At 43.2% G+C, this 27404-nt stretch overlaps 1 protein-coding gene across 2 annotated transcripts in view; it reads right to left on the minus strand.

Moving 5' to 3' along the window:
- The window catches only part of MPP7 (MAGUK p55 scaffold protein 7), a 339705-nt gene that overhangs the window by 25424 nt on the left and 286877 nt on the right, over window positions 1–27404 (minus strand). For both annotated transcript variants that reach the window (XM_044295108.1, XM_044295109.1), the window contains exons 14-15: window positions 10073–10153; window positions 1058–1151 (exon numbers count right to left, since the gene is read on the minus strand). In XM_044295108.1, coding sequence (XP_044151043.1) covers window positions 1058–1151; window positions 10073–10153 — 175 coding nt within the window. The remainder of the gene's footprint in view (window positions 1–1057; window positions 1152–10072; window positions 10154–27404) is intronic.

The raw sequence follows: 27404 nt of genomic DNA on the forward strand, positions 1-27404 counted from the left end.
AGGTGTAGCGGTAACGCCACTGTTGCTCTTAGAGGCTCATTTGCATATATTACGACTTAATTTTTCTCGGCAATGCGCGCACATATGAACATGGGACCAACACGGATGCCTTCAGCTGCCAAGCGCACATGGAACGGGCAGCCAATGTCATAGGTAGAAATCTGCTGACAGATGCCCTTTAAAGGGGTTGCCCCATGACAAAAAAGTATCCCCTGTCCACAGGATAAAGCATCGGAAGTCTGATCATGTCAAACCTGTCTCATGGCTATTGTGGCAATGCGAAAAATTGGGCGAGTAAAAAGGTTGCCATGATATGAAATTTTTTTCGCTGGGCACACGGATTTTACTTGTGGTGAATTGAAGTACAGATCTATCGATTTGCTGACTGTAGTTTAGGGGCTGGCAGACAGGGAATCGTGCAGATCAAATTACCCCTCTCTTTGAGAAGTCTCACTATGGAAATCTGTGGAACATTGTTGCACTTTTTGGAAGAGAAGGGTCCCGAGATACTAATTTAAGATAATAACTCTAACTATACTTGGGAAACCTTCCATTCTTCTGGTAGATAATGGGATTGAAACTGTATTTATAGACTAAAGGGGTTTTCCGTGACTGATATTAAAGGCCTATCCTGGGGATAAGTCATCAATATCTGATCATGAGGGTCCAACTCATGGCACCCCAGCCATCAGCGGTCTGAGGAAGCCAGGAACCGAGCATAGTGGCTGTGCTTGGATTACAGCCCAGGCGCATTCACTTGAATGGGAATGAACTGCAAGTAGGCCAATGTGACCAAATAATGTGACATCACTGGCCTAGGAGGAGTCTAGAGACACTCACCACAGTGGCGGGGTTCCAGGTGTCAGACCTCTCAGATCAGATACTGATGACCTACCCTGAGATAACGTATAAAACTTGGGAATACCCCTACAACCATCCAACTTCTGGAAAGATCTCATGTAAGACACCACCAAAGTCTGCTCTGAGGTTACCCTGGAGTGTTGAATCATATGCTCCAGACGGGTGAATGCACAGGCTCTGGTGATAGGACACTTACTTGTTATTGTGTATGTCTGTTTCAAACAAGTGCTTAGATATAAAGATATATTCCACGCCGTCACACTCCTGGTTCCTCTTTCCTCTCGTCGTATCTGTCATTACAGATGGAAACAGATATAAGAGATAGAACTGAGGGCACTTCTGGTATACCAGATACTCTCCACTGAATGGTGCTATAACTACTTCGGGAGTGCTCACTGAGTAGGCTACAGTGTTTTTCCCAAGAAAATTACATATCCCCTGTCCACAGGATAGAAGATAAGTCATCCGTGGAGGAATGTCTGCCGTGACCCCCGCCAATCACCCATGTTCTCGCTATCTCCTGCAGTCCCCCAGAGTTTAATGAAGCAGCAGACGTGTGTGACCACTGCTCCATTCAAACAGGGGAACACTGGACCAACGTTCCTGTGACTAGCAGGCGTCATAGCGGTTCGACCCCCACCGAGAAGACACTTATCTTCTATGCTGTGAATAGGGGATAAGTATTGTATAGGCTACTTTCACACTAGTGTTTTTGCTGGATCCGGCAAAAACGCTTCTATTACTCATAATACAACCGTCTGCATCCGTTATGAACGGACCCGGTTGTATTATCTTTAACATTGCCAAGACGGATCCGTCTTGAACACCAGTAAAAGTCAACGGGGGACGGATCAGTTTTCTATTGTGTCAGAGAAAACGGATCCGTCCCCATTGACTTGCATTGTGGGTCATGCTTCCGTCTTGCTCTGCATCCTATGACGGAAAGAAAACCGCAGCTTGTCCCCATTGACAATGAACGGGGACAAAACTAAAGCGTTTTTCTCCGGTACTGAGTCCTTATGACGGATTTCAATACCGGAAAATAGAAACTCTAGTGCAGGCATGCTCAACCTGCGGCCCTACAGCTGTTGTAAAACTACAACTCCCACGATGCCCTTCTGTAGGCTGATAGCTGTAGGCTGTTGGCCATGCTGGGAGTTGTAGTTTTGCAACAGCTGGGGGGGCGCAGGTTGAGCATGCCTGCTCTAGTGTGAAAGTAGTCTTAATCCTGCAGCAAAAATGTGAAATCTCCATGTCCTCAAATCCATGCACATATTTTTCCTTGAGGTGGGAATAGTATTTTGCCTCGTATTTTACTTTGCGGCGGATTTTCATGGACGTTTTGACAAATACGTGACCACGGTGAATGGTGTACGAACAGTCGTTTTATTACGATCATTCTTCCCCTATTCAATTTGCATATTGTCGGCAGCACATTCTTGTTTAAACAGAGCGATGTGCTGCCGACAAAAGATGCGATTAGCTGACAAACGAGCATTTGCTTATTTGTTGGGTGATTGGCGGCGAGTCTTTTTGTGAAGTTCGCTACCCATAATTGGCCCGATCCTTGGCACATGTACATGTTACTAGAGAGTGCAAGGATATAAAACACATATCTTGGGTAATCTTTGAAAAAATATAAAAACATACCACCAATAAAAGCATTTCTGCTCATTCCCATAGGCGCAGACGGGAGCTCTATGAACATGAAGTCCATTTACTGGTACAAGCTCACACTCCTCTGTCCTCACAGCTGCAGCAGGAGACCACTTCAATGTACATGCAAGCTGCATTTATTAGAGGGTTTTAATCTGGTTTTGTCATAAAGGGTATTTTTTTCCATCACTTGTCCATGCGGATTTCCAGTGCGCTCGCTTGCTGCCGGCTGATGGGGTCTAATTGACAACAGAGGCTGAGCTCCCTATGGGATAACATATGTTAACCTGCATTACAACCCTCAGCCTCCTGTGGAGGACAGAAAAGGTTAAAGTCCCTTGGAGGAAATCATCTTTATAAGTATGTCTCAAACAGAACATTTTAACACATGTATGGGATGGGAGTGAGACCGCTGTAGACTGTTAAAGATGTACTCATCTGTCAGACAGCTCACTAAAGGAAAGGGCCGAGAGTCACACATGTGCGCGCTGAGATACAGATGAGTCTCATCTTACTGGGTCAACTTCCACCTTCGCCACTGCAGAACGTGTGTGATGGATGCGCGGCGGGGGCAGAACCGGGACGACTGCAGTAATGACTGCTCACGAATGTCAAAGTAATTACTTAATTGCACTATTTTACAGATGACTTGATTCCAGAACGCTGGTGGGAAGGAGGAAGAAAGCCAAGATGTACAAGACTGACTTCGTACTGGGACACTGCAATGTAAAATTTGCAAGTTGACTTTGTAGACAGTCACTTGTGGTCCCATTAAATTATTGGGTGCGTCTGAAACCTAGTACTGACCAGGTGGTCTACCAAGAAGGTCCGTGTAAGAGCACTTGTTTCCTGCGATAGGAAGAAGCTAGCAATCTTTACTCAAAACTGAAGGTATGACTGAATGGGAAATGTAGTGCGCCAGTGCTGATCAGGTGCACGGTTTAAACATGGGGATGATGCACAACCTTTTCTGGTCTGAAGGCCACCCTGCCAGATGTAAGCAATCCCAAGGGCCACGATAACCATCTACGACATTTATAGCACATTGAGGATATATCTGAAAGATGCCAGTTTCACTTCCAGGAGCCCTACCCATCGGGAGAATTGGGATAGCCTTCTCCCCAATTTGCACTCCAGAAAAGAAGAGAACATGCATGTCATACGGATCTCCCCACTGAGGTTTGTGTGCGTTTTACCAGTCCCAGAAAACTACAATAAATATATCCAAATGCAAGCATGATTCTGACGATATGTGGGGATCCCAAAGATGGCCACACAGTTCACCATTAGTAAATCACACCACCTGCCACACGGAAATCACATGTAAGCAGCCACCGGACAGACAGGTGACCAGAAGGTTGGGGGCTTCAGGTTGTGCACCCCTGATTTAAAGGGATTTCCCAGGCTTTTACTATTGATGACCTATCATCAGGATATCAGATTGGCGGGGGTCCGACGGCCAGCACCCCTGCCGATCAACTGTATGAGGAGATGGTGCGCGCAGTATGCACGTGCCATCTTTTTTCTCTCTTCCTGTCCTCTGCTGCTGTCTGTGGTCTTTGCCATAGACAGCAGCAGCCGACAGGAAGAGAGATGTGAGAAGTCACGCGTGTACTGCATGCGCCGTCTCCTCATACAGTTGATCGGTGGGGTCTTTGCCATAGACAGCAGCAGCCGACAGGAAGAGAGACGGGAGAAGGCACGTGTGTACTGCATGCGCCGTCTCCTCATACAGTTGATCGGTGGGGTCTTTGCCATAGACAGCAGCAGCCGACAGGAAGAGAGACTGGAGAAGGCAGGAAGTCACGCGTGTACTGCATGCGCCGTCTCCTCATACAGTTGATCGGTGGGGTCTTTGCCATAGACAGCAGCAGCCGACAGGAAGAGAGACGGGAGAAGGCACGTGTGTACTGCATGCGCCGTCTCCTCATACAGTTGATCGGTGGGGTCTTTGCCATAGACAGCAGCAGCCGACAGGAAGAGAGACTGGAGAAGGCACGTGTGTACTGCATGCGCCGTCTTCTCATACAGTTGATCGGTGGGGTCTTTGCCATAGACAGCAGCAGCCGACAGGAAGAGAGATGGGAGAAGGCACGAGTGTACTGCATGCGCCGTCTCCTCATACAGTTAATCGGTGGGGGTGCTGGGTGTCGGAGCCCGGCCACTCCGATATTTATGACCTATCCTCAGAACAACCCCTTTAAACTAAAAGCCTGGACAACCCCTTTAAACTAACCACTTCCTTGAGAGAGAATATCTATAGATGAAATGCAATTCCCACAATGCAGGACCCCAGACTACTGTGCATTATAGAAGTCCAGTCAGTTCAGGGGTATCGGTCAGCATGGTGCTGATGGCTTCCAAGTGGCAACCAGCAGAATTTTGAGAGTAGTGTCAAAAGTAACTAAAGATCAGTACAAGAAAGGTAATAGACTTGTTAAACATTATAAATGTTAGCTGCAACATAAAGTTAGTGTTTCTTCAGGAAGGAGAATGATTAATACAAGCACCGATGTCTCCTGCCGTGGTGAGGATGGTGTCTAGTTGCACAGAATGAATGGTGTACTCACTGCGCAGTCATCACCAGTCATAATCACCGGAGGGTGGATTTTTATTCCAGAATCCCAATATAAACCAGTGTCATTTATCTAACAGAGGCTGGCTGGTGTGAATAAGGCTCCTGTGTGTGTTCTGGTGTCGGTGGAGGTTATTATATTTGTTTTATTAATTACACATTGGGGGCATTTATTAAGACTGGCGTCTCAAAAGCCAAAATCCAAAGATCCTGCAGAATTTAAGTAGACTACTGCAACTCCAATGCCATTCTCACAGGATCACAGCTTGGAAAAGGCACAAATATGTTACACGCCAGGACGCCCTGTTCATCAGAAGCACTAGATACAGTTTACCATAAGCACAGGGATTTTTAAGTTTTTGATGGGCGAACAATGAAACAACATAAAGAACAAACACCAGAAAAGATTAGCAAGTGCGATAAAACTAGTTGATGGGAACAGCTTATGGAAAAGTATGTGTAGCAGTGAAAAGGGAAGAACTAAGGCTACTTTCACATTCGCGTTTGGTGCGGATCCGTTCAGATAATACAACCGTCTTCATCCGTTCAGAACGGATCAGTTTGTATTATCTTTAATAGCCAAGATGGATCCGTCTTGAACACCATTGAAAGTCAATAGAGGACGGATCCGTTTTCTATTGTGCCATATTGTGTCAGTGAAAACGGATCCGTCCCCATTGACTTACATTGTGTGTCAGAACGGATCCGTTTGGCTCAGTTTCGTCAGACGGACACCAAAACGGAGCAAGCAGCGTTTTGGTGTCCGCCTCCAGAGCGGAATGGAGACGGAACGGAGGCAAACTGAGGCATTCTGAGCGGATCCTTATCCATTCAGAATGCATTAGGGCAAAACTGATCCGTTTTGGAGCCCTGAACGGATCTCACAAACGAAAAGCCAAAACGCCAGTGTGAAAGTAGCCTAAGATGGAAGGTTAACTGTAGTGCAGGTCTAAGGCAGGTTGTCTAAAGAGTCCAATTCCTCTTCAGACTATGAGTCACTGTACAGAAATTGGTAGCCCTGTTGCTTATACAGTTGAGCCAAAGCTGATGTCACCTTGATGGAGCTCTAAGTGGCATCCAGACTGCCCAGAGGTGGAAGGTCAGATCCTATTTTGCAACCATCTGTCCAGATAATGTAAGAACATCAGGTTGCTGTACCAGGGCTGATGGTGCACGTGTTCTGGGGAGAGGGGAACACGACATCTGCCATACAATTCTGGTGGTGTCTTATCTCCCTTGAGAACAAAAGATTGCAACAACCCATCCTCATCTCCACCAACATCTGCTGTCAGGTGAGAGTTGGGAGGCCTCCAGACACATTAGATGGTTGGCTGGTCTTGGCGAAATCGGTTTGGCCAATATGTCTAGATTAAGAGCCATTCCCATCTGGGACATTGATGGCATATAGCGAGGATATGCCATCAATTTCCATTCACTACTATGAGACTTAAAAAATAGCTGAGCAAACATGTTCGGCTGTTTTTAGAAGAACCCCAGTGGTGAATGGAGAGCAAACTGCGCAAGCGTGGCCACCTCCCTATTAGTTGCTATGGGACCGCCAGAAATAGCCAGTGTTCAGCTTCTTGTTAGAATACCCATGGCGGTGAATGGAGGGTGGCCACGTATGTCCAGCTGCTCTCCCTTCACTTCATGGGCCACAATCTACAGATGGCAGTGAGTCCTAGAGGGGGAAATCGCACCTGACATTCATGGCACATTCTAGTTAATACCCCTTTAAAGGGCATCTGTCAGCAGTTTTGTACCTATGACACTGTCTGACCTGTTACATGTGCACTTGGCAGCTGAAGACATCTGTGTTGGTCCCATGTTCATATGTGCCCACATTGTTGAGAAAAATGATGTTTTAGTACATGCAAATGAGCCTCTAGGAGCAACGGGGGCGTTGTCATTACACCTAGAGGCTCTGCTCTCTCTGCAACTGTCACATCCTCTCCACTCTGATTGACAGGGCCAAGTATGATGACATTTTCACTTCCTGGTCCTGTCAATCAAAGTGCAGAGGTCACAGCAGCTGCAGAGAGCAGATTCTCTAGGTGCAACAGCAACGCTCCCATTGCTCCTAGAGGCTAATTTGCATATACTAACATTTCATTTTTCTCAGCATTGCGGGCACATAGGAACATGGGACCAACACAGATGCCTTTAGCTGCGAAACGCACATGTAACAGATCAGTCAGTTTCATAGGTACAAAACTGCTGACAGATGCCCTTTAAGGAGTCCTTTACTCTCTACCAGAGGGCACTCAGCTGAAGAACTAGTCTGGATATCACATGATATGATATATAGGTACAAATCTGCTGACAGATGCCCTTTAATATCCTTTGGCTAAAAACCAGCTGTCATAACGGACACTGGCTGACATCCGATAAAAGGGTTGAGACTTCCGATCTAGGACGTGAGACTACAATTAGGTTAGCCACGCTCACCACCGGCAGCCAACGAAGCCTCGATTTGGTGGTAATATCATGGCAGCCATTGTCTGCTGTGGGTGGACCTGGCATTGACGCGCCATCTCGCCGTATCCTAAGAGCTTTCATGCTTGAGTCCCATGAACGTTAAACACTCATCCTAATAGGAGTCGTCTTGTACTCTGGTTGCTACTGACACCTGCGCTTTCCATCAAGAAGCTCCAGTATTACCAGCAGCGATTCGTCATATTACTAGAGACCCGCATTTGTGATGCATCACACCAGAAAGCTTAGGGGGTTAAGAAAGGCTTTGTAGCTTGAACTTCCAGCTTGATTAACTGTAAAAGTCATCTGCGGGGGAACAGCATTATTACACGGTGATCACTCCGGAGGATATTAAATAAATAGCTCAATCCGGAAAAGTGGTATCAAGCCTTTTACTGCAGCAGCTGGGGCTGCGTACAAAGAGGCGAGCGCTTTATGGAACCCGGGCCCATTAATGTAATTGTGAAGCAAACTCCTTTTTACAGAGTGTTAAATGATTGCTTTATTTGTTTCTACATTTCGGGACACTAGAAAATATTGATTCCCTTTCCTTCCCGTGGGGCTCGTAAAGATGTCGCTGTCAATTTCTCCCGGCTGTGTCGTGAATAATGAGAAATCCACAGAAAACGGAAACTGGATGGACAGAGCTGTCTGCTTGACCGGAACACCTTAAGCTGTGGTGACGCGGTCCATCTCCTGCTCGCCGTAATGTAAAAGGCATCAGGGAATACAGACTTCTACGCTAATCAAAACCTTGAAAGCCATTAAATGCTTCCGGCTCCTCAGCTGCACGCTCAGTCCAGACAACCTTCATATCCTCCTTGTTTATTAAAAATCTGATTTCCATCTTACAACCAGACAGAGAGGCCTCGTTTATCAAAAATGTCGAACAGGAGGATCGGCAATGAAGCCCAAAGCGACCAATCACACTGCAGCTTCCAAGTTTTCCAGAGCTCCTTCAGGAATGAAAGCTTAACTCTGATTGGATGCTTTCCAGGGCCTAACTATAGATGATGCAGAAGGAGCGGTGGCAATTGGGCCTTGATGCTTAAGGGGCCCTAAAAGTCCCTCTACCACATAAGAAACCAACATCATAAAACGTACAGATTTTGCATAGAGGCTGAGGAGCTTTATTTTATGTCTCTGGTTGGCATGAACCCCAAGGGGAGTTGATAAGGCCCATATTAAAGGGAGTTTCCACATTCATCCAGCCTTCTTATTTCCCACTATATCATAGATTTCTGGGTGAAAACCCTGATTAAAGGAGAACCTGCCTTTGATGCCTATAGCAACCAATCACAGCCCAGCTTTAATTTCTCGTATTACTCATGAAAAATTAGAACTTGTGCTTTGACTGGTTGGTATGGGCGACAAAGACATGGACAGATTTAGTAATATTGTCTAAGACTAGAAGGCCTAAAGATGCGCCACTGCCAATGAAGGATGATACATTTCATACACCTTTAGACCTCTTTGCTGGTTTACGTCAGAATTTTTTAATCAAACGTTGGCTCATTTTATGCAGCATCTTAAAAAAACGTAGGGGGGAATTTATTAATGTTTTAACGCTACTTTATGGCAAATTATGGCACATGACATATTTGGGCCATAATTTGGAACTTTTTGAGCTTTTGGCTACTTTTCTAAAGAGACAACAATAGGGATGGGGTGCAGCAGTGGTTCGGAGCCTCTGTGGCCCCCCATATTGACTACAAATACACAGAGAACTCGCTCAAGTCTATGACAACCCCTAGTTGGCGTAGATAGGAGTTTCTGGCGCACGGAGGTCCAGAGATGAGCGTAATTTATTAAAAAGGCATCTGCCACTGTACAGAAAAGCCTGCCTTGATAAATCTTCCCCTTAATGGAGTTCTTCGGGAATGATTTAAAATGTCTGCAGGGCCGCAGTACACTGCCTTACAATAGATGGTAATGATGTGATCTTGCCTACAATATGCCATCATGGCTGAGCAGTCTGACAGGAACGTTCACCAATGTGTAGTAGATGTAAGTGCCAGAGCGTAGTGTGTAGTGAGGCTAAGAACAATATGATTTTCACTACGCCTGCACGAAATATCACTGCCACTTATGGCTCCACACCGCCTGTTGTATTTTACAGTGTATCTACAGGAGTCATTTCGGTCTAATTTTTTGTTGTGATTTCTGAAATTGCTGCAAAAACAAAAATTTCTTCAAGAAATAAAATGATCCATATAAATACACCCTCGGAGTCTTGTGCAATACAGGGGCGTAGAACATGGGAGGAAGTAACCATCAAATGAGGCACACCACCCACTAATTAGAGGAAATCTGAAATAATACATTGGTTTCTGACCACAAAATCACTTAAAACTGACTCGTGGCCACAAGAATTTGGAACATCTCAAGCAGGAAGAACGTATGGCCATATGGGAATTTACTATCTGCTTCCAATGATCTGGGCACATCTCGTAGGACACATATACCCTCCTTATGAAATAACAAGCTGTGATGACAAGTACTTACGTGGCACGGTCACTCCGTAGTGCTGGGAGTCGCTGAGGAGGACTTTTCTCTTAAGTTCATTTAAGCCAACACCAATGGGTCCTGAAATTCAAGATAAGATGTCAACATACAATAAACCATACTAACCATATAACAGCCGTACATATTCTGACCTACAGGCATAAAAAGCAAGATATTTATATTATCTCCACCGTAATTACTCAAATAGGGTTGTCTGTTTTCTATAATGTTCCAATGTTTTAAGCTCAGTAAACCATTCAGTATGATGTAAATTCCAGGGGTTCCTATTTAAATAACGTACAGTACAATCGTGAAAAGCTGAGCAACTTTCTCATTTATGTTCTTTGTTTTCTCCCAATTATCAAGATCTTTGCTTGTTTTCAGTCAATGGAAAAATTCTAGAGCCTAACCTCTAAGCCAGGGGTGGGAAACCTCTGTGATCAATTCATGTGGCCCCCTGCCAGTGTATATAGTGAAAATGCTAACGACGAAGCGGTCATTAGCATGCGGGAGGAAAGGAAGGTGAGAACAACACTGCACTGGCTGACCTCACCTTCCCTGATCTTCTTCCGGCCCACTTCTGTGTCAGGAAGTAGTGCACGTAGACGTGCACCACAACCTGATGCTGTGCGCTGTCAGGTAACAGTACAGTGCGGTGGGAAGACGACCAGGGAGGATAAGTGGATCTGCCAAGTGGCAGCGCCGCCCGGAGCTCAAGATGTAAGTTTATTATATTTTTTTTTAATCATCTGATCTGAGGTTTAATTGGATGCTGGGGGGTCTGATAGGGGCTGATCTGAGGCTAATTGAGGGTGGGGAAGGTCTGGTCTAAGGCTGGGGGTATGATCTGAGGCTGGGGAGGGTCTGATGAGGATCTGATCTGAGGCTGGGGGGGGGGGGGGTCTGATCTGAGGCTAGAGAGGGTCTGATGAGGGTCTGATCTGAGGCTAGGGGGTCTGATGAGGGTCTGATCTGAGGCTGGGAGGGTCTGATAGGGGCGTGATCTGAGGCTGGGGAGGGTCTGATCTAAGGCTGGGGACGGTCTCATCTAAGGCTGGGGGATCTGATGGGGGTCTGATCTGAGGCTGGGAGGTCTGATCTGAGGCTAGGGAGAGTATGATGGGGGTCCGATCTGAGGCTGAGAGGTCTGATCTGAGGCTGAGAGGTCTGATGGGAGTCTGATCTGAGGCTGATGTAGGCTGGCGGGTCTGATAGGAGGCTGATGGAGGTGGGGGGGGGGGTAGATCCGAAACTAAGAAAGGTACAAAGGCAGAGACAGTTGTGAAGGAAGAGGCAGGGGCAGTGTCAGGGAGAGTGAAAGCTGGGTGAACCCCTCTCTGAACCCCCTGGGATGAGCTTGGCTGCCATTAATGCCAAATAAAGAACTAAATAAATAACATTCTGAACTTAAAAATTAGACTGCTATGTTTGGTCAAAATGGCGCCTGTACTATATGTAATATATATAGTGCAGGCGCCATTTTGTGCTGCAAAAATATACAGCACTCTAGATTTTTAAAATTTAAGCGCAATTTCTGTAACTTACCCCTAAGTCAATTATATGTTTGACCAAATACAGCAGTCAAATTTTTAAGCTGAGAATTTATTATGGGCTGCGAATGATGTTTCAAATATCCAAATGGCCCTTGGCAGCAAAACAGTTCCCCAGCCCTGATCTAAACCAATGAAACATCTGTGCCACACCTCTAAATAGGGTTGTTTCAGCTGCATGTGTGCACGTTTAAAAAAATAAATTAAAATTCTCCACAAATCCCATTCTGATATATAGTATGGTAGCATACATCAATGAGCCATAACATGAAGGGTGACGTGAGTAACATTGATCTCGTTACAATGACGTCTGTCAAGGAGTTGGACAGATTAGGCAGCAAGTGAACATATCACATTTGAAGTTAATATGTTGGAAGCAGGAAAAATAGTATGGATCTGAGCGACTTTGTCAAGGGCCAAACTGTGATGGCTAGATTACTGGGTCAGAGCGTCTCCAAAATGGCAGGTTTGTGGGGCATTCCTGTTATGCAGTGGTTAGTACCGACCAAAAATGGTCCAAGGAAAGACAACTGGTTAAACAGCAACAGGGTTACCCAAGGTCCATTGATGCTTGAGGGGAAAGGAGGGTAGCCTATGAAAGAAAGGTGCCAGAACACATTATAGCAAGTTGCATGTAGACCCACCGAATGCTGAGTGCCCATGCTGACCCCGGTCTACAACGGGCACGTAAGAATCAGAATTGGACCATGGAACAATGAAAGATTGTGGCCTTGGTCTGATAAATCACATTTCCATTTGCACCATGTGGACAGCCAGATGCGCGTGTCACTTGTCTTGTGAAGAGACGGCACCAGGATGCACTATAGGTAGAAGGCAAGCCAGGAGAGGCAGTGTGATACCTGGGCAATCTTCTGCTGGGAAACCATGGGTCCTGGCATTCATGTGACATGTACCACCTACCTAAACATTGCTACAGACAAGTACACCCGATATTCCCTAACGGCAGTGGTATCTTTCAGCAGGATAATGTACCCGGCTACAATGTGAAAATTGTTCGGGAATGGTTTGTGGAACATGAGAAAGAGCTCAATATTCCCCAGATCTGAGCTGGAAAAACAATTCCAACATGGAGGCCCCACCTTGGAATTTAAAGGCAGGTGGTTTTAATGTTATGCAATTGCTTTTATCTACCTAAAATACATATATGTGACAGACCACAACACTGTTTCTTGTAGCAGAAATAAAAAGAGTGTGGTCCTCAGTGGGGAATATTATGTCCATCATCTCTCACCATCCCTCTGGTAAGTATATAGCCGTATTTGGACCCATAATTCGAAAAGGAGAGGATGTGCCGTAGGCATAATTTAACAAGAATGTTCAAAGTGCCTCATGTGAATGTGGATGTAAGACCTAAACTGCCCCAGTCATATTTATACAATTATGGCACAGAGAACATATTTGTAGTAAGCCGTACTGTTCAAATATTGTTTCAGGCGCATTGTGATGGAATCTGTTCTCCCACTTTAACACATTTTTTACAATGGCAGAATACAAACCGAAACAGATTTTTCTCATCAATTTTTAAAACTTTGCTACTCTTAAAATTCTATTTTTGAGAGGTATTGAGAGCCTGGAATCTTGTGCTGGGTGGCAATTTATTTCTGGATACCATTTTCTATAATTTAAAAAAGGTCAAATCCAACACTGTGCATTCTCAGTGGTAACAAAAACATCATCGGAAAAATCGTGAAATGCCACAGTTATTTTGAGATGTACAGGACAAAATTTTAACAGAAAAATTTCAAATCTAATAATGAATATTCCATTAGTCTAATTGCTAGTGGAGCTTACAAATGTTAATTTTGTAATACAAAAAGCAAGTCCATGATGTAGCCAACTGGAAGGGGCTGTCCTGTAGATTTTTTTTAAAGGCTGAGAGTGCCTTAATATGTGTGTAAGCCACCATCGGTCTAGTACCACTGTCTTTCTGGTAGCTCAGGCTTCGCTTACTCCTGGCCAGCTGATCACATGCTGTCTATAGCCTCATTCACATCTCCATCAAGCAGATCTGGCAGGCGGATCACCACCAGACCTCATTACAGTCAATGGGGATCCGGCGGTGAACTAGTGAATCCGGCAGAGGACAGCCTGCCAGATTTCGCCACAACGGACATTGCCGGATTCTCTAGTTCACCGGCAATTCCCCAATTACTTTAATGAGGTCTAGTGGTGAACCGGATGATATCGGGCATAAATGTCGAGTTTTGGCTAGACAAAAACCACTGCATGCAACGTTTTTATGTCTGCCCAACAGCCGGCATTTGTGGAGGATCAGGCAGCTGAATCTGCTTGACGGAGATGGGAACGAGGCCTAAGAACTCATTCACTGGCCTCTGTAGTGACTGCCAAGTGGTGAAGCGCTTATAAGGCATATGATAAGTTGCCTAGAATTAAACAAAAACCGAAGCATCAGCAGCTTAAAGACAATGGACAACTTTGGAGCAATTTTGTTAATCACTGCATTCTATTCATTTTGGGATAAAATTCATTTTCAACAGATTTCACCTTCAGTGTATTAGCTTCACAGTGAATACATCCAAGAGCAGCTCTAATGGCTCGATCTGTAACCCTTATCTGTACTTTCCTTACAGCTCATAAACACTCATCATGGCTACGGTGTCCTTCTCCCATACCATGTAGATTGTAAGCCCTCGCGGGCAGGGCCCTCTCTCCTTCTGTATCAGTTTGTAACTCGTCTTGTTTCTTATTAGTGCAATTGTCTGTATTATGTATGTATACCCCTTATCATATGTACAGCGCTATGGAATGAATGGCGCTTTAATAATAATAAATAATAATAATAATGGCTACAGTTCAGAGAGAAGGTCTACAGATCGAGTTGCCAGAGCTGTTCTCTGATTGATTCACTGAGAAGGGGGGAACAATGGTCTGCAGAGACACTGCAAGTGAAAGCTGTAGAGGAAAAACTGTTGATTATAAAAAAATTTTAAATAAAGAGAAAATAGAAAGCACAAGGTCTTCATATTTATATATGCCACAATGTTTTCTCATGATTCTTTATAATATCTGTGGGTATGGCCAAAGTTTTTTAGATTAAGTTTTGAGGCAGACCTGCCTGTAGGATTTTCTGCCAAAGCCAGAAGTGGATGCACTTTATATCTTCTATTCCTTTCTAATCCACTTCTGGCTTTGGCAGAAAATCCTGCAAGCAGATCCGCCTCACAACCTCATCTAAAAAACTCTGTGGCCGTACCCTGTGAGAATAATCTCTGTGTGGCCGTACCCTGTGAGAATAATCTCTGTGGGGCTAAATATAAACTTGGAGGAACATGGAGGTATAGTAAAGTACATATTCCGCACCAGTTTACATAGATGGCCGCCATTCACATCAGTTCCTGTCCCCAACAGGGTTTATAATCTCATTTCTCTTATGTCAGTCATCTACAAATTAGGGTCTATTTTATAAGAATTCAATTAACCTACAGTTTCAAATTTTTATAGAACTGGAGTACATGCAAAATCTATGCCCATGTTGTCCTCCAGTCAGATTCGAGCCCGGTACTGTAAGACAACCATGATAACCAATGAGCCGTCATTCCAAAAAATCTTCCTCCTACTACAGCTCCTGTGGAGGGAAGCATACTAATAGTGAAGTACTGTATACACTCCTCACATGCGCTCCAGCTGTTATACTCACAGGGGCAGGTAGGAGTTAGGCATAACAAATCACACTTTCCCCGATTCACTTGTTTCTTCCGTGGTCTGCTAGAGCATAAAGACTCCAATAGTGCAACACCGCTCATTCACTTTTTCATAAAATTAATTTAACATACTCACAAGAGTAGAACGGTATACAGCATATAAAATCCTCTTAACCCGATAATCCGACCCGGGTTTCGCCAAAGCTTCATCAGGGGCGTATCTCCCAATACTAAACAACGTCATTAAATACCCAGCCCCCTCCCCTCAACCCACTCCTTGTTTCAATAAAAAAAAATTACAAAAATTCTACCGCAATTAAAATACAGTTCTTCCACCCGTAATATCGGCCAAAACTTAATTCTAACTCATTCATTCTTTTACTTTAATATTTAAAAATCGCTTTTAGTTCTACAGACCAGCAGAGAATCACATGTACCCTTTCCACCAATCCTATTATTACTAGTATATGTACCCATTTCATTCCTCTACCCCTCCATTCATAAAGCTGCTCGCTTTCAATCTTACACATCAGCAAGAAGTCACATGTTCTCTTCCACCTATCCTGTTACTAATAGTAGACACACCTATATTCCACCACTCCATTCATGAGAAGACAATTCGCTCTCTGCCCTACATATGTCACCTCCTTCTCCCTCCCACCACACAGGTAGGTTGAAACCTTTTCATCTTCTCACGGGAGCGTTTCACACACACCTTATATATTCTATTCCACTAGGCAGGGTGTCAAGTCAAACTCAACATTTAGTCCTTTTGGTTGAATCATGTCTAACTCATAGATCCACTTGACTTCCCGACGATTTATCTTTGCCATGAAGTCTCCTCCCCGCCAGTTATTTTTTACTACCTCCAATTCCGTAAATTTTAACCCTTTTGGGGTTTTTTGGTGGCCCATTTTAAAATGTAAAGATACCCCATGGGTTTCTAAATCTTTCTTTATATTTCTTATGTGCTCCTGTACACGTATTTTTAGCTTCCTGGTTGTGCGGCCGACATACTGGAGGCCACATGGGCACTCCAGCATGTACACCACTCCTGACGTTTCGCATGTTACTTCTCCAATTACCCCAAAGTCTTTTAGCCTCGTCCTGGAGTGTACTACGGACACTGTTCTTCCCTCCTTCTCCTTAACTCTATTTTTGCATGGGAAGCAAAAACCGCACCTTGTGAATACACTCCAGGGCTAGGCAATTTTTTTTGGGATAGTTGGAGAAGTAACATGCGAAACGTCAGGAGCGGTGTACATGCTGGAGTGCCCGTGTATATGTGTACAGGAGAACATAAGAAATATAAAGAAAGGTTTAGAAACCCATGGGGTATCTTTACATTTTAAAATGGTCCACCAAAAAACCCCAAAAGGGTTCAAAAGTGAATGAGCGGTGTTGCACTATTGGAGTCTTTATGCTCTAGCAGACCACGAAAGAAACAAGTTAATCGGGGAAAGTTTTGTGGAAAGTGTGATTTGATGTGCCTAACTCCTACCTGCCCCTGTGAGTATAACAGCTGGAGCGCGTGTGAGGGGAGTATACAGTACTTCACTATTAGTACGCTTCCCTCCACAGGAGCTGTAGTGGGAGGAGGATTTTTGGGAATGACGACTCATTGGTTATCATGGTTGTCTTACAGTACCGGGCTCGAATCTGACTGGAGGACAACATGGGCTTGGTGTTCGTGCAATACCTATACAATACCTATACAGCCAGGATGTACTCGAAATTAAGAAGATTGGGTAGTGGAGAGTCGCGCGGTCCCCGAATATATTGTAAACAGCACTTTGGGAATTTAACCCATTTCACTATTGGGACCTGCAGCGGTAAAACCGTTTGGATCACGTGTTGGAATTTTTGCATTAGTGTAATAATGAGCCATCATGTTGCCCAATTAGTGCAACACATTATGAGAGTACACCTCAACATGGTAACTCTTTTTGTAAAAAGACCATGCAGCACTATTTATACAGAGATCACTGACAGATGAAACTTCACCACAGTAATCAATCATGTGTAAGAGACACTCATCAGGGACAGAGAACTGACAGGGTACATAGATGGCCACCAGCCGAGCCAGGAGGACATTCTTGATTTAGAAATCAGCAGGTAGAGAACATAGGAGGGTAAAGTGTGACCATGAGTCATGAGGGTCACGCCAAATATTATTTACAAGGGCCATTAGAGTACCAAGAGACTTCAGGTGGACAAGATGACAGCTGCTCTGGATATTTCGAGAAAAGGAAGAGATTCAATGGAAAAGAAAATAAAACGCATAATCCAACACAGCTGCCAGACAACTTTGAAGTAGACTGGGAGAAGACCGTGACATCATAATAGACCTCTGGTTACTGGAGTATATGTATGTGTGTTCAAACAGTAATTGAGACCCTCCAACATGTCTGTTATACAAGTATTTTGTTCTATAATAAATTAATTTTTTATCTCTTTCAAATTATATTATGGCTGCCTGGACTGAAAAGTCTTGAAGGGATACATTACCTGGAGGATAGCCATGAGGGCAAGTTATTCGCTATGATCTAGTGATGACAATACGAGCTATTTTATGTTCCTCTACAATCTATAGACAAGGTTATAAGACCTTTGTTAGCGATGGAGTCAGTAACTGAATACTACTACAGCCTATTGTCAGCTTGTCAGGCAAACACTGCACTACATTGTGTTAATAGCACATTAAACCAAGGAACCTGAAATGAAAATCTACGTAAATTTACATATTTTTGTAAACTTTCTTAACCCTTTATTTTATATTTATTTTTTGCGCCCCCCCCCCCCCCATCCTTCGGGGATGTGATCAATTGGCAATTAGTGTTGAGCGCGAATATTTGTATTGCGAATTTATATCGCGAATATTGGCACTTCGAGAATTTGCAAATATCTAGACTATAGTGCTATATCTTCGTAATCGCAAATATTCTCGATTTTTTTCATCAGTACCCATGAACCCTCACTGCTTCTTGCTTGTGCGCCAATGAGAAGGCGGCAATATCTTTGATTTTAGGAGTAGTGTTGATCGGGAATTTTTGTATCGGAAATTTTTTATCGGCAAATTTTCCAATTGCTGATTTTCGCTAATCAAGAAAATAATGACTGGAGATCACGAACTCTCGAATATATGACGAATATTCACCCAAATATTCGCGAAATATCGCAAATTCGAATATTGCCCCTGCCGCTCATCACTGTTGGTAATATAGTGCAATACTTCTTTATTCCAGTGTATTGTGATTTTACCGTTATCCTATTACCCACTGAGGCAGGGTAATAGAAGTATTAATATGCGGGCCCCTGACTGCCATGAACATTACTTAGCACCCTGCCATTTTGTTGTGGGAGAGATTGTGGCATTTAGAGGGTTAAATGGCCAGGATCAGCGTAATCTCTGAAATCAGCCACTGCACTGGGTCAGCAACTGTATGACACAGCTGACAGCCAACTGTGCATAAATAAAAGGGGTTGAAAATCTAATCTTGCATCTACAGCCCATGTAGACCTACATGTCTCCATGGTAAGAGGCTACAAACAAACTCTGTGTAGCCTTATTCTGTAGTCACACTCTCCAAATGTGTGTTAGTGAGAAGTAGTAGACAGAAGAAAGGAAGGATGACTGCAGGATCAGACTACACAAGGTTTGTTTGTAGTCTGTTACCATAGAGATATATAAAGTGGCGTAAGAGGTGTAGAAACAAAATTATATTTTTAACCAGGATCCTTTGGAAGGGTTCCTCATTTTTTACTTCAAAGGCTTTAGGACAATAAAAAAATAGATCTATAAAGGCATGTAGGCTATAACAAGGAAAGGGAATATTTAATTAATATTTCATATTAAGATTAGCCAGGCTATACATAGAAAAGTATGGTCACTGTTTTCTAAATCTTCCCTACCCCATATAACATTGACCATTGTCACTACCAACAGAACACAGTCCATTCCTAATTTTGTTGACTTTCATCGATTTGCCCCATAAAGCTTTTTACTCTTGCTCTTAAAAAACTATTGGCACCCCTTTTTAATCTATGTAAAGGCAGTGTTATGCTATTAAAATGAAATCCTCTTTAGTTCACTTTTACGGTGAATACATAGAGTAGTTACAGGGAATTTCCATACCAGTAAATCAGTAATTGATGAAGTATTATTATTTGTAAAGAGCTTTGCCACAATGGCTACGTCAGTCGTTGGATGGTGTCTTCAAAAAAAGTCTAACATTAATCAACCAGTACGTAGTAGATTCCGGCTCATACGAGTGAGGTCTGAGCTGGACCAAAGCAAGCACCTTGTTCCAGACACCTTAAGGTCTCCTTATCATGACAGAGACTGGGCCAAACACAATAGAAATAAGAAGCACGCGGTGGAACTTCTCGAGAACAGAGACAATCTATTTTATTAATATAAAATAATTTGTAAGCTGGTCGGTGCCAAGAGCTCGTGAGGCAGAAAGCTGGGCTGCTTAATAAGGTTAACGTGTTTGGATAGGTTGCGTTAGAAAACACCTGGCTACGATTCAGAAGACACTTCTTTTTAGCAGCTTGTAAAATGTCTCGCAATACTGGAAGGTGTCTTATAGAAAGGGGCTAATTAGTATGTGGAGGCCTGACATTTCTCAGCCCGCTGCTTAAAAAGAATGACTTGTAAATATGTTGTGCTTCAGAGGTGGAGAAACGACTATAAATTCTAAGTACTTGTGATTGAAGAATGTGGGGCTTATAATCTCTCTAGCCTCCAGTCACTGTAAGAAAGGCGCAGACCTCCACGTAAGGAATTACAGGCTTGGAGCTAATCCTGCAAGCAGCTATCCCCCCCTTAATTCGCACTCAGATTGTGTGTCAGTAAGAACTAAACTCCGGGATGTGTTTCAGCCAAAAGGAACAAATTGCAACCAAACGAAGCCTTTCCAAATCTCTTTTTTTTTTAAGACACATGAGGCTGGGTTTAGCACCTTAGAACGGAGATGGCCAGCAATCTGGACGCGGGATCCGAACTGTGAAATAAAAGGACTTGTTTAAACAAAAGAAATGAAATTGAAGCACTTGTCTATTCACACTGCTATGGATGCAAAGTAACACCTACGCAATAGATCTGCTAGGCTCCAGCGTAAATTTCAGATCTCTGCCCGCAAAACAGTAAATCTCACCCAACGTGGCAACCCTGCTACTTAAAAAATAAAAATAAATATACACATCTCACCCATTCAATTTAACTAACACTTCAGGGACTGAAAGTTCTGTAGACAGATATAAAATCAGTAAAGGAGACACCACAGCACCGCAATGCCGATGTGTGTAGTCTGGTCTTGCATCCTCTTCTACGGTCTGTCGGGAGCTCCCCATACATATTAGAAGGGGGGGTTTGTCCAACAATACACTAATCTATATGAGGGCCTTAAAAGGGTTGTCCAATCTGGACATTTATGGCTTATTGACAGGATATGCCACAAATGTCCAATAGGTTTGGATCCCACCTCTTGGATCCACTCCTATCTTATGAATGGGTTACGTCATGAACAGAGAAGCATGCTACTCTTGAGTGGCGTCCACCTCTATTTGCTATAATACCGCGCAACAATGATTTTGCTACTGAGAGAAAAACATGTGATTTATACTAAAATGAGCGCGCTGATTCCAAATATGAACTCGGAATTTGCCTGACACGTCTAGATTTTAAGTTATACATCCAAAGCCTATTCAGTTATAATATTAATGCATTATATTGGAGATATTCCAATGGACATGTCCAGACCTGTTCGGACGCACTCAGGCTGATGTCAGTAGCAAGTATACAGGTGAAACTCGAAAAATTAGAATATTGTGCAAAGTTCATTTATTTCAGTAATGAAACTTAAAAGGTGAAACTAATATATGAGATAGACTCATTACATGCAAAGCGAGATATTTCAAGCCTTTATTTGTTATAATTTGGATGATTATGATTTACAGCTTATGAAACCCTTTGCTCAGGGGGTATGGATTAATTAGCTGACTAGAGTGTGACACTTTGAGCCTAGAATATTGAACCTTTTCACAAAATTCAAATTTTAAGCTGCATTAATGCAATTCCTTTAAATTTGCATTACTGAAATAAATGGAGTTTTTTTGTACGATATTCTAATTTTTAGAGTTTCACCTGTATAAGCTAGACAGATTTTGATAAAGTGATCTGTTATAGTGCTATCAGTTTTGGACCTGTAGATGGATAAACGCAAACGTGTTAACGATCCAGACAATTTCTGCTACATATGTGGCAAATACACTACTTGTGATCAGCGCAAGAATCTGACAAAGCAAGTGCGTCTTGCAGCTTGGGATGCATTTGTGCTCGTAGTGCAGAACTTCCTTGGGAACAGACGAGCTGCAAACTATGCTGAATTAGAAGACAACATGCTTACAGCATATGAACAACTTGGCTGCCGAATGTCAGTGAAAGTGCATTTCCATCTTGACTTTTTCCCACCCAATTTGGAACACGTAAGTGACGAACATGGAGAGCGGTTCTATAAAGATATTTCTACAATGGAGAACAGATATCAAGGCCGCTGGAATCCCAACATGATGGGGACTACTGCAGGTTTTTGCAATGGGAAAATATGACCTTTCACAAACGCAGAAGCAGATGCCTGAAGCACTGTTACCAGTACTGAGCCTTGCTCTAGTAAGACTTTTAAAATGAAAAACAAGACTTTTTGAAATTTTGTTATTCTATTACATTTTCATACACGGTTTACTACGCAAACTTTGATTGAGATCAGGTAATTGTTGGAGTAAAACTCGTTCTGTTCAAAATTATTCAATGCTTTCCAAGGGCTTCATTCATTTAGGCATACTTATGCATAGCAAAATTTTGTGACGTGTTACAACAATTCTGATTTCAGGTTTGTAATCCGCACACTTAATTTAGTATAGGACAAATGTTTTTTGCCCGGTAGCAGACAAAGTTTTTTTTTTGTTTTTTTGCATGGTGTAATCGGACTTCCGAAAAAAATCCCTATGTCCCCAAACTTTCAAGGGAATATATCAGCAGTGTTCACCCCCTGACTCTCTTAACAAAATTAATTAGGCGAATATAAGAATGTTCAGACATTACCCATGCTCCATGAACATTCATTTACTCACGTGAAGTGTGCTAATTAGTCAACAAATGCCCACCGGATGTCTCTTCATCTGTGTACTGTACTCAGTTACCGCCAGTGACACCTTCCTTCTGCTCTTGATTGACATCTCCTGCAGCATTCAACATCAACCAAGAGCTTCTGACCTACTACTTGAATGAAGATCTTGCCTAAACGGCATTACAGCTATTAACATTTGTAACCTATCGATGAGTTATATTGGTAAGGGTCTGACCTACTAAGAAGCCAAGTTTTCTAGGCCTTCCCACCAGCACATCTGTGTAGTTGTTTCCACACCTCCCGTAGAATTGTATGGAGTGGTAGCAGACATCTGTTGCTCCATACTTCTTCTCTTCACCACAAATGTGTTGGTTGGGTCCACGAGGGTCCTATCGTTTGGAATCTGACTGATTTAACATTCGTCACCAACCGTTGGCTGAAATATCCTTTATGAAGACTTTTTTTTTTTGCTTCCGAAAACAATAAAGGGTAAATGGAAGGTCCTACCCTACTCCAAAGCTGTTCAATAACATATGGGGTGCCAGCTTGTTGACAATCATAACCCAAGTCTGAAAATCATTGATCATACAATTTGGATTCTGTCTTGTTCAAGGCATGATGTCACAGTCATCTACCGATGATTCTAGTACAATATCTGTGGAGTCACTTCCCACAGAGAAGGCATATTTGCTTTGGTTAGTTTTTCTCCTCTAGGGAACGCTAGCTCAGAACAGGAATATCGGGATTAAAACATCCTGATCTTCTCGGCTGGCACTGTGAAGCAGAAAATGAAAGAAGGTGATGGGCAAGACGTTCATCTCTTCCAGTACCAGCTAACCGCCCGGTTTACTCGTTCTAAGGGTTGGTGAAACCAGAGTATATTTCTTCAGCTGTGGTCAATTCCTCTACGTGGAAGCTGCAGGGAACACTTTGCCGGAGCAGTGTCGATTTAAGTGGCTGAACCCATTAGAATAAACACTCTGGATAACACAAATCCACTGTTCACAGCTCCTTTTTCAACAATATCTTCGCTTTGCATGGACTAGCTGAAATAGTAAGAAAACACATCTGATCTCAGTATAAACACAGCGACTGCATGCAAGCTCAGAAGCTGAAGCCAGTTTGCAAGTATTTAACACGTGCTGTATGTCTTAAATCTCATTCTCTTCCTTTACAGCTACCCTTAACCTCCTTCATGGTCCACTGGGAGAACTTTTAACTCAAGAACTTCACAACCATAACCTCTGTGTTAAATACATAATTCACAGAAGAATGGCAGCAGAGAACACACAATGCGAGACTTATTCTAAAGGGATACTGATAAAAACGGCTGGGCCTCGTTATGTAGGAGCTAAAAAGGGTTATCCCACAAAGGTACTTCTATGCAATGACTAGGGCACTTTCCAAAATGAATATTATAATATGCTTGCAATAATAATATTGTTTTTCTTTATTTATTTTTTTATGTACATTACATTTGCCTCCTGCTGTTTATCTGCCTAGTTCACCACCTCTTGCACTCAGTGGTGGACGCACATGCTCAGTAGTTTCCCTGCTCTGTTCCCCTCCCCACAGTGACAGTGTAGTGATCTCATAGTGAAGCGGCTCAGATACCTTTAATGTATTCACCCTACGTTCTAAATTCATAGAAATATGTAGCTATAGCTCTTTTTAGGTAGTAGAGGAGGAAATTGTGGGTGTTTTACACACCATATGTATCTCTGGGGTTATATATGAGGGACTATTTTGTATGCATGGGATGAAGGGGTTAACGAGAGCTAATTGCAATGCATCCTGGAAGATGCAGGTACTTGATTGACTCATGTGAGCTCTTATTGCATACACTAGTGTTTCTAAATTCCAGTCTTCAAATACAGCCCAACAGTTTTCTCAGGATTTCCTTCAAAGTGCACTGGTGATATTAGGTTCACAGAGAGGTTTTTTTTGGAGGTTTTGAAGCAGATTATCCTGCAGGTTTTTCAGCCAAAGCCAGAAGTGGATTTGAAAGGAATCGTAAATATAAAGGAAGGTCTTATACTTATCCTTCCTGCTGGATCCACTTCTGGCTTTGGCTGAAGAACCTGCAGGAACCTCCTCCAAGAAAACTCTGTGTGAACATAATCTTTAAAGTGTAACTCAACCTTTATAACAATTTTTAATATGATGTCCGTAATGCCCTAAAAAAAACTATTTGTAATGTACTTTATTAATCAATTTAGTATTTTTCTTAAGTCTTTTACATCCCTAAAGCGCACCATTCACTGTGCGCTTAAAACAGCTAAGAGCTGAAATGCAGGAGCAGGAGCATACTCCGCTCAGCTAATTCTGGCATAGTACATGGGTAGACGGTACCCATGTGCTATGCCAGGAGTTAGTAATCCTACAGGGGGCACGGGCAGGAGCAGCAATATGCGCTGCCCCATTCATAAATTTCACACTCCGTACACCGCTCAGCAGTGTATGGAGAACTGAGTTTTAAAGGCACAGTGAATGGTGTGCTTTAGGGACATAAAAGACTAAGGAAAATACAAAATTAATAAAGTACAAAATAAATAGTTTTATTAGGGCAGTACGGGCATCATTTTAAAAATTGTTATAAAGGTTTAGTTACTCTTTAATGTTGGCATACATCTTCAATAGTTGTCTGCTTGACCACTGACCATCCCATATACATTCTCGCCCAGCGTGGCCGTACATACATGAGAAAGGGGAGTAAGCTGCTGCCAGACACCTCTGATAGTGGACTATGTCCCTTGAGAGCAAATGATCGGGCCTGTGGAAATCAAAATTGCTGAGGGTATTTGAGAACTGGAAGTGAAGATAACTAGAATACTCACTTTCTTATAAAACATACAATACTATGCTCGAGGACACTGACAGATGAACGAGAGAAAAAATAGACAGCTATCTCTGTATACACAGTCATAGAGGGAAGGCTGTCAATCGAGGAGAAGGCGTGGGCCTCTACATAACTTAGGTGCATGTTCTGGGGGCGTACAACAAGCTTAAACCCTATGCCAAAAACCGGCGTAGAAAATGATAAATGAAACGGGTCTGCCGGTTCGCCTTCTTAAACGCCCACTCGACGCACTGGTGTGAGCGGTGGAAAAGGGGAAAAAGTTGCAGATTTTGCAGCAAAACACCTTTTCAACAAACTCTGCTCGTAACATATGCCAAAAAGTGGCGTATATTGGTTCATAAATGACCCCCATAGTTCTTAAAGTTAATCTTCAAAATACTGTATTTTTTCACCCTATAATACTCACTTTTCCCCCCACAAGTGGGGGGAAAAATGTCAGTCTTATAGGGCAAATACTAATAAACATTTCTATCATGGAAGCATTCATTAGTACAGTAGGACTGACGGAGCGGTGAATGTAGGCAATAGGTCACCTCTCCGTTCTCTTATTCTGCAGGTGCTGCCCTGTTACCTGCGCAAAGCTTGAGGATGTAACAATCCTCTGTGACGTCAAGTTGTGCGACATCGGGTCACAGCACAGTGCAGCAGAAAGGGCACTGGATCTAAGGCGCAGCGGCAGAATAGGAGAGTTGATTTATTTATTATTTTCTGATATGAGATCGGATAAACATTGGGGGTATGATCTGAGGTCTGATAAGGGGTCTGAGCTGCGGTCTTCTTAACTTTGGGGGTCTGATCTGAGGTCTGATCTGGGGACTAAGTAACAATGGGGGTCTGATCTGAGGTTTGATTGGGGGATATGAGTGGTGGTCTAATTAACACTGGGGTTGGATCTGAGGTCTAAGTAACAATGGGGGTCTGATCTGAAGTTTGATTGGGGGTCTCAGCTGTGGTGTAATTGACATTGGGGGTGTGATCTGAGGTTTGTTTGGGGGTCTGATTAACATTGGGGGTCTAATCTGCAGTCTTTTTGGGGTCTGAGCTGCGGTCTTCTTAACTTTGGGGGTCTGATCTGAGGTCTGATCTGGGGACTAAGTAACAATGGGGGTCTGATCTGAGGTTTGATTGGGGGATATGAGTGGTGGTCTAATTAACACTGGGGTTGGATCTGAGGTCTAAGTAACAATGGGGGTCTGATCTGAGGTTTGATTGGGGGTCTCAGCTGCGGCGTAATTGACATTGGGGGTGTGATCTGAGGTTTGTTTGGGGGTCTGATTAACATTGGGGGTCTAATCTGAGGTCTGATTAAGGGCTCATGCACACGACCGTATGTATTTTGCTGTCCGCATAAATGGATCCGCAAAAAATACGGATGACATCCGTGTGCATTCCGTATTTTGCGGAACGGAACAGCTGGCCCTTCATAGAACAGTACTATCCTTGTCCATAATGCAGACAATAATAGGACATGTTCTATTTTTTTGCGGAACGGAAATACGGACATACGGAAACGGAATGCACACAGAGTAACCTCAGTTTTTTTTGCGGACCCATTGAAGTGAATGGTTCCGCATACGGTCTGCAAAAAAAACCGGAATAAAAATACATTCGTGTGCATGAGCCCTAACATTAACGGTCTGATCTGATGTCGGATTAATATTGGGGTTCTGAACTGAGGTCTGATTAACATAAATACTAAAAAGGACAAACCGGCCCCACAATGCAAAGCTCAGGAAAGTATGATTCATACAAAAACAAGGAAGAACAATGCTCACAGGGACCAAAGTAGCTTACAAGAAGCGAATTGTGTGGACTGTGGATCCCGACAGACATCATTGACACTCTAGATGTTGTTCTTCATGGATGATTGAGCATGAAGAAAAATGTATGAAGTGCTCCCAACATCTGTCTACAGCTCTACCATGGTAAACACGAAGGGTCCCCGGAGTCTCTGTACAGATCCTACCCCCGAGTGTGAACATGGAGATAATCATAAAGTACGTGGTGCTCGCAGGTACAGAGAGATTTAAGACGTGCAGAGGGGATATACTTAGGACTTTATGATAATTCCTAACAGACACTGTGACCGAGAATATTCATTACATCCTA

Source organism: Bufo gargarizans, chromosome 5 (genome assembly GCF_014858855.1).
Source record: "Bufo gargarizans isolate SCDJY-AF-19 chromosome 5, ASM1485885v1, whole genome shotgun sequence".
Lineage (NCBI taxonomy): Eukaryota > Metazoa > Chordata > Amphibia > Anura > Bufonidae > Bufo > Bufo gargarizans.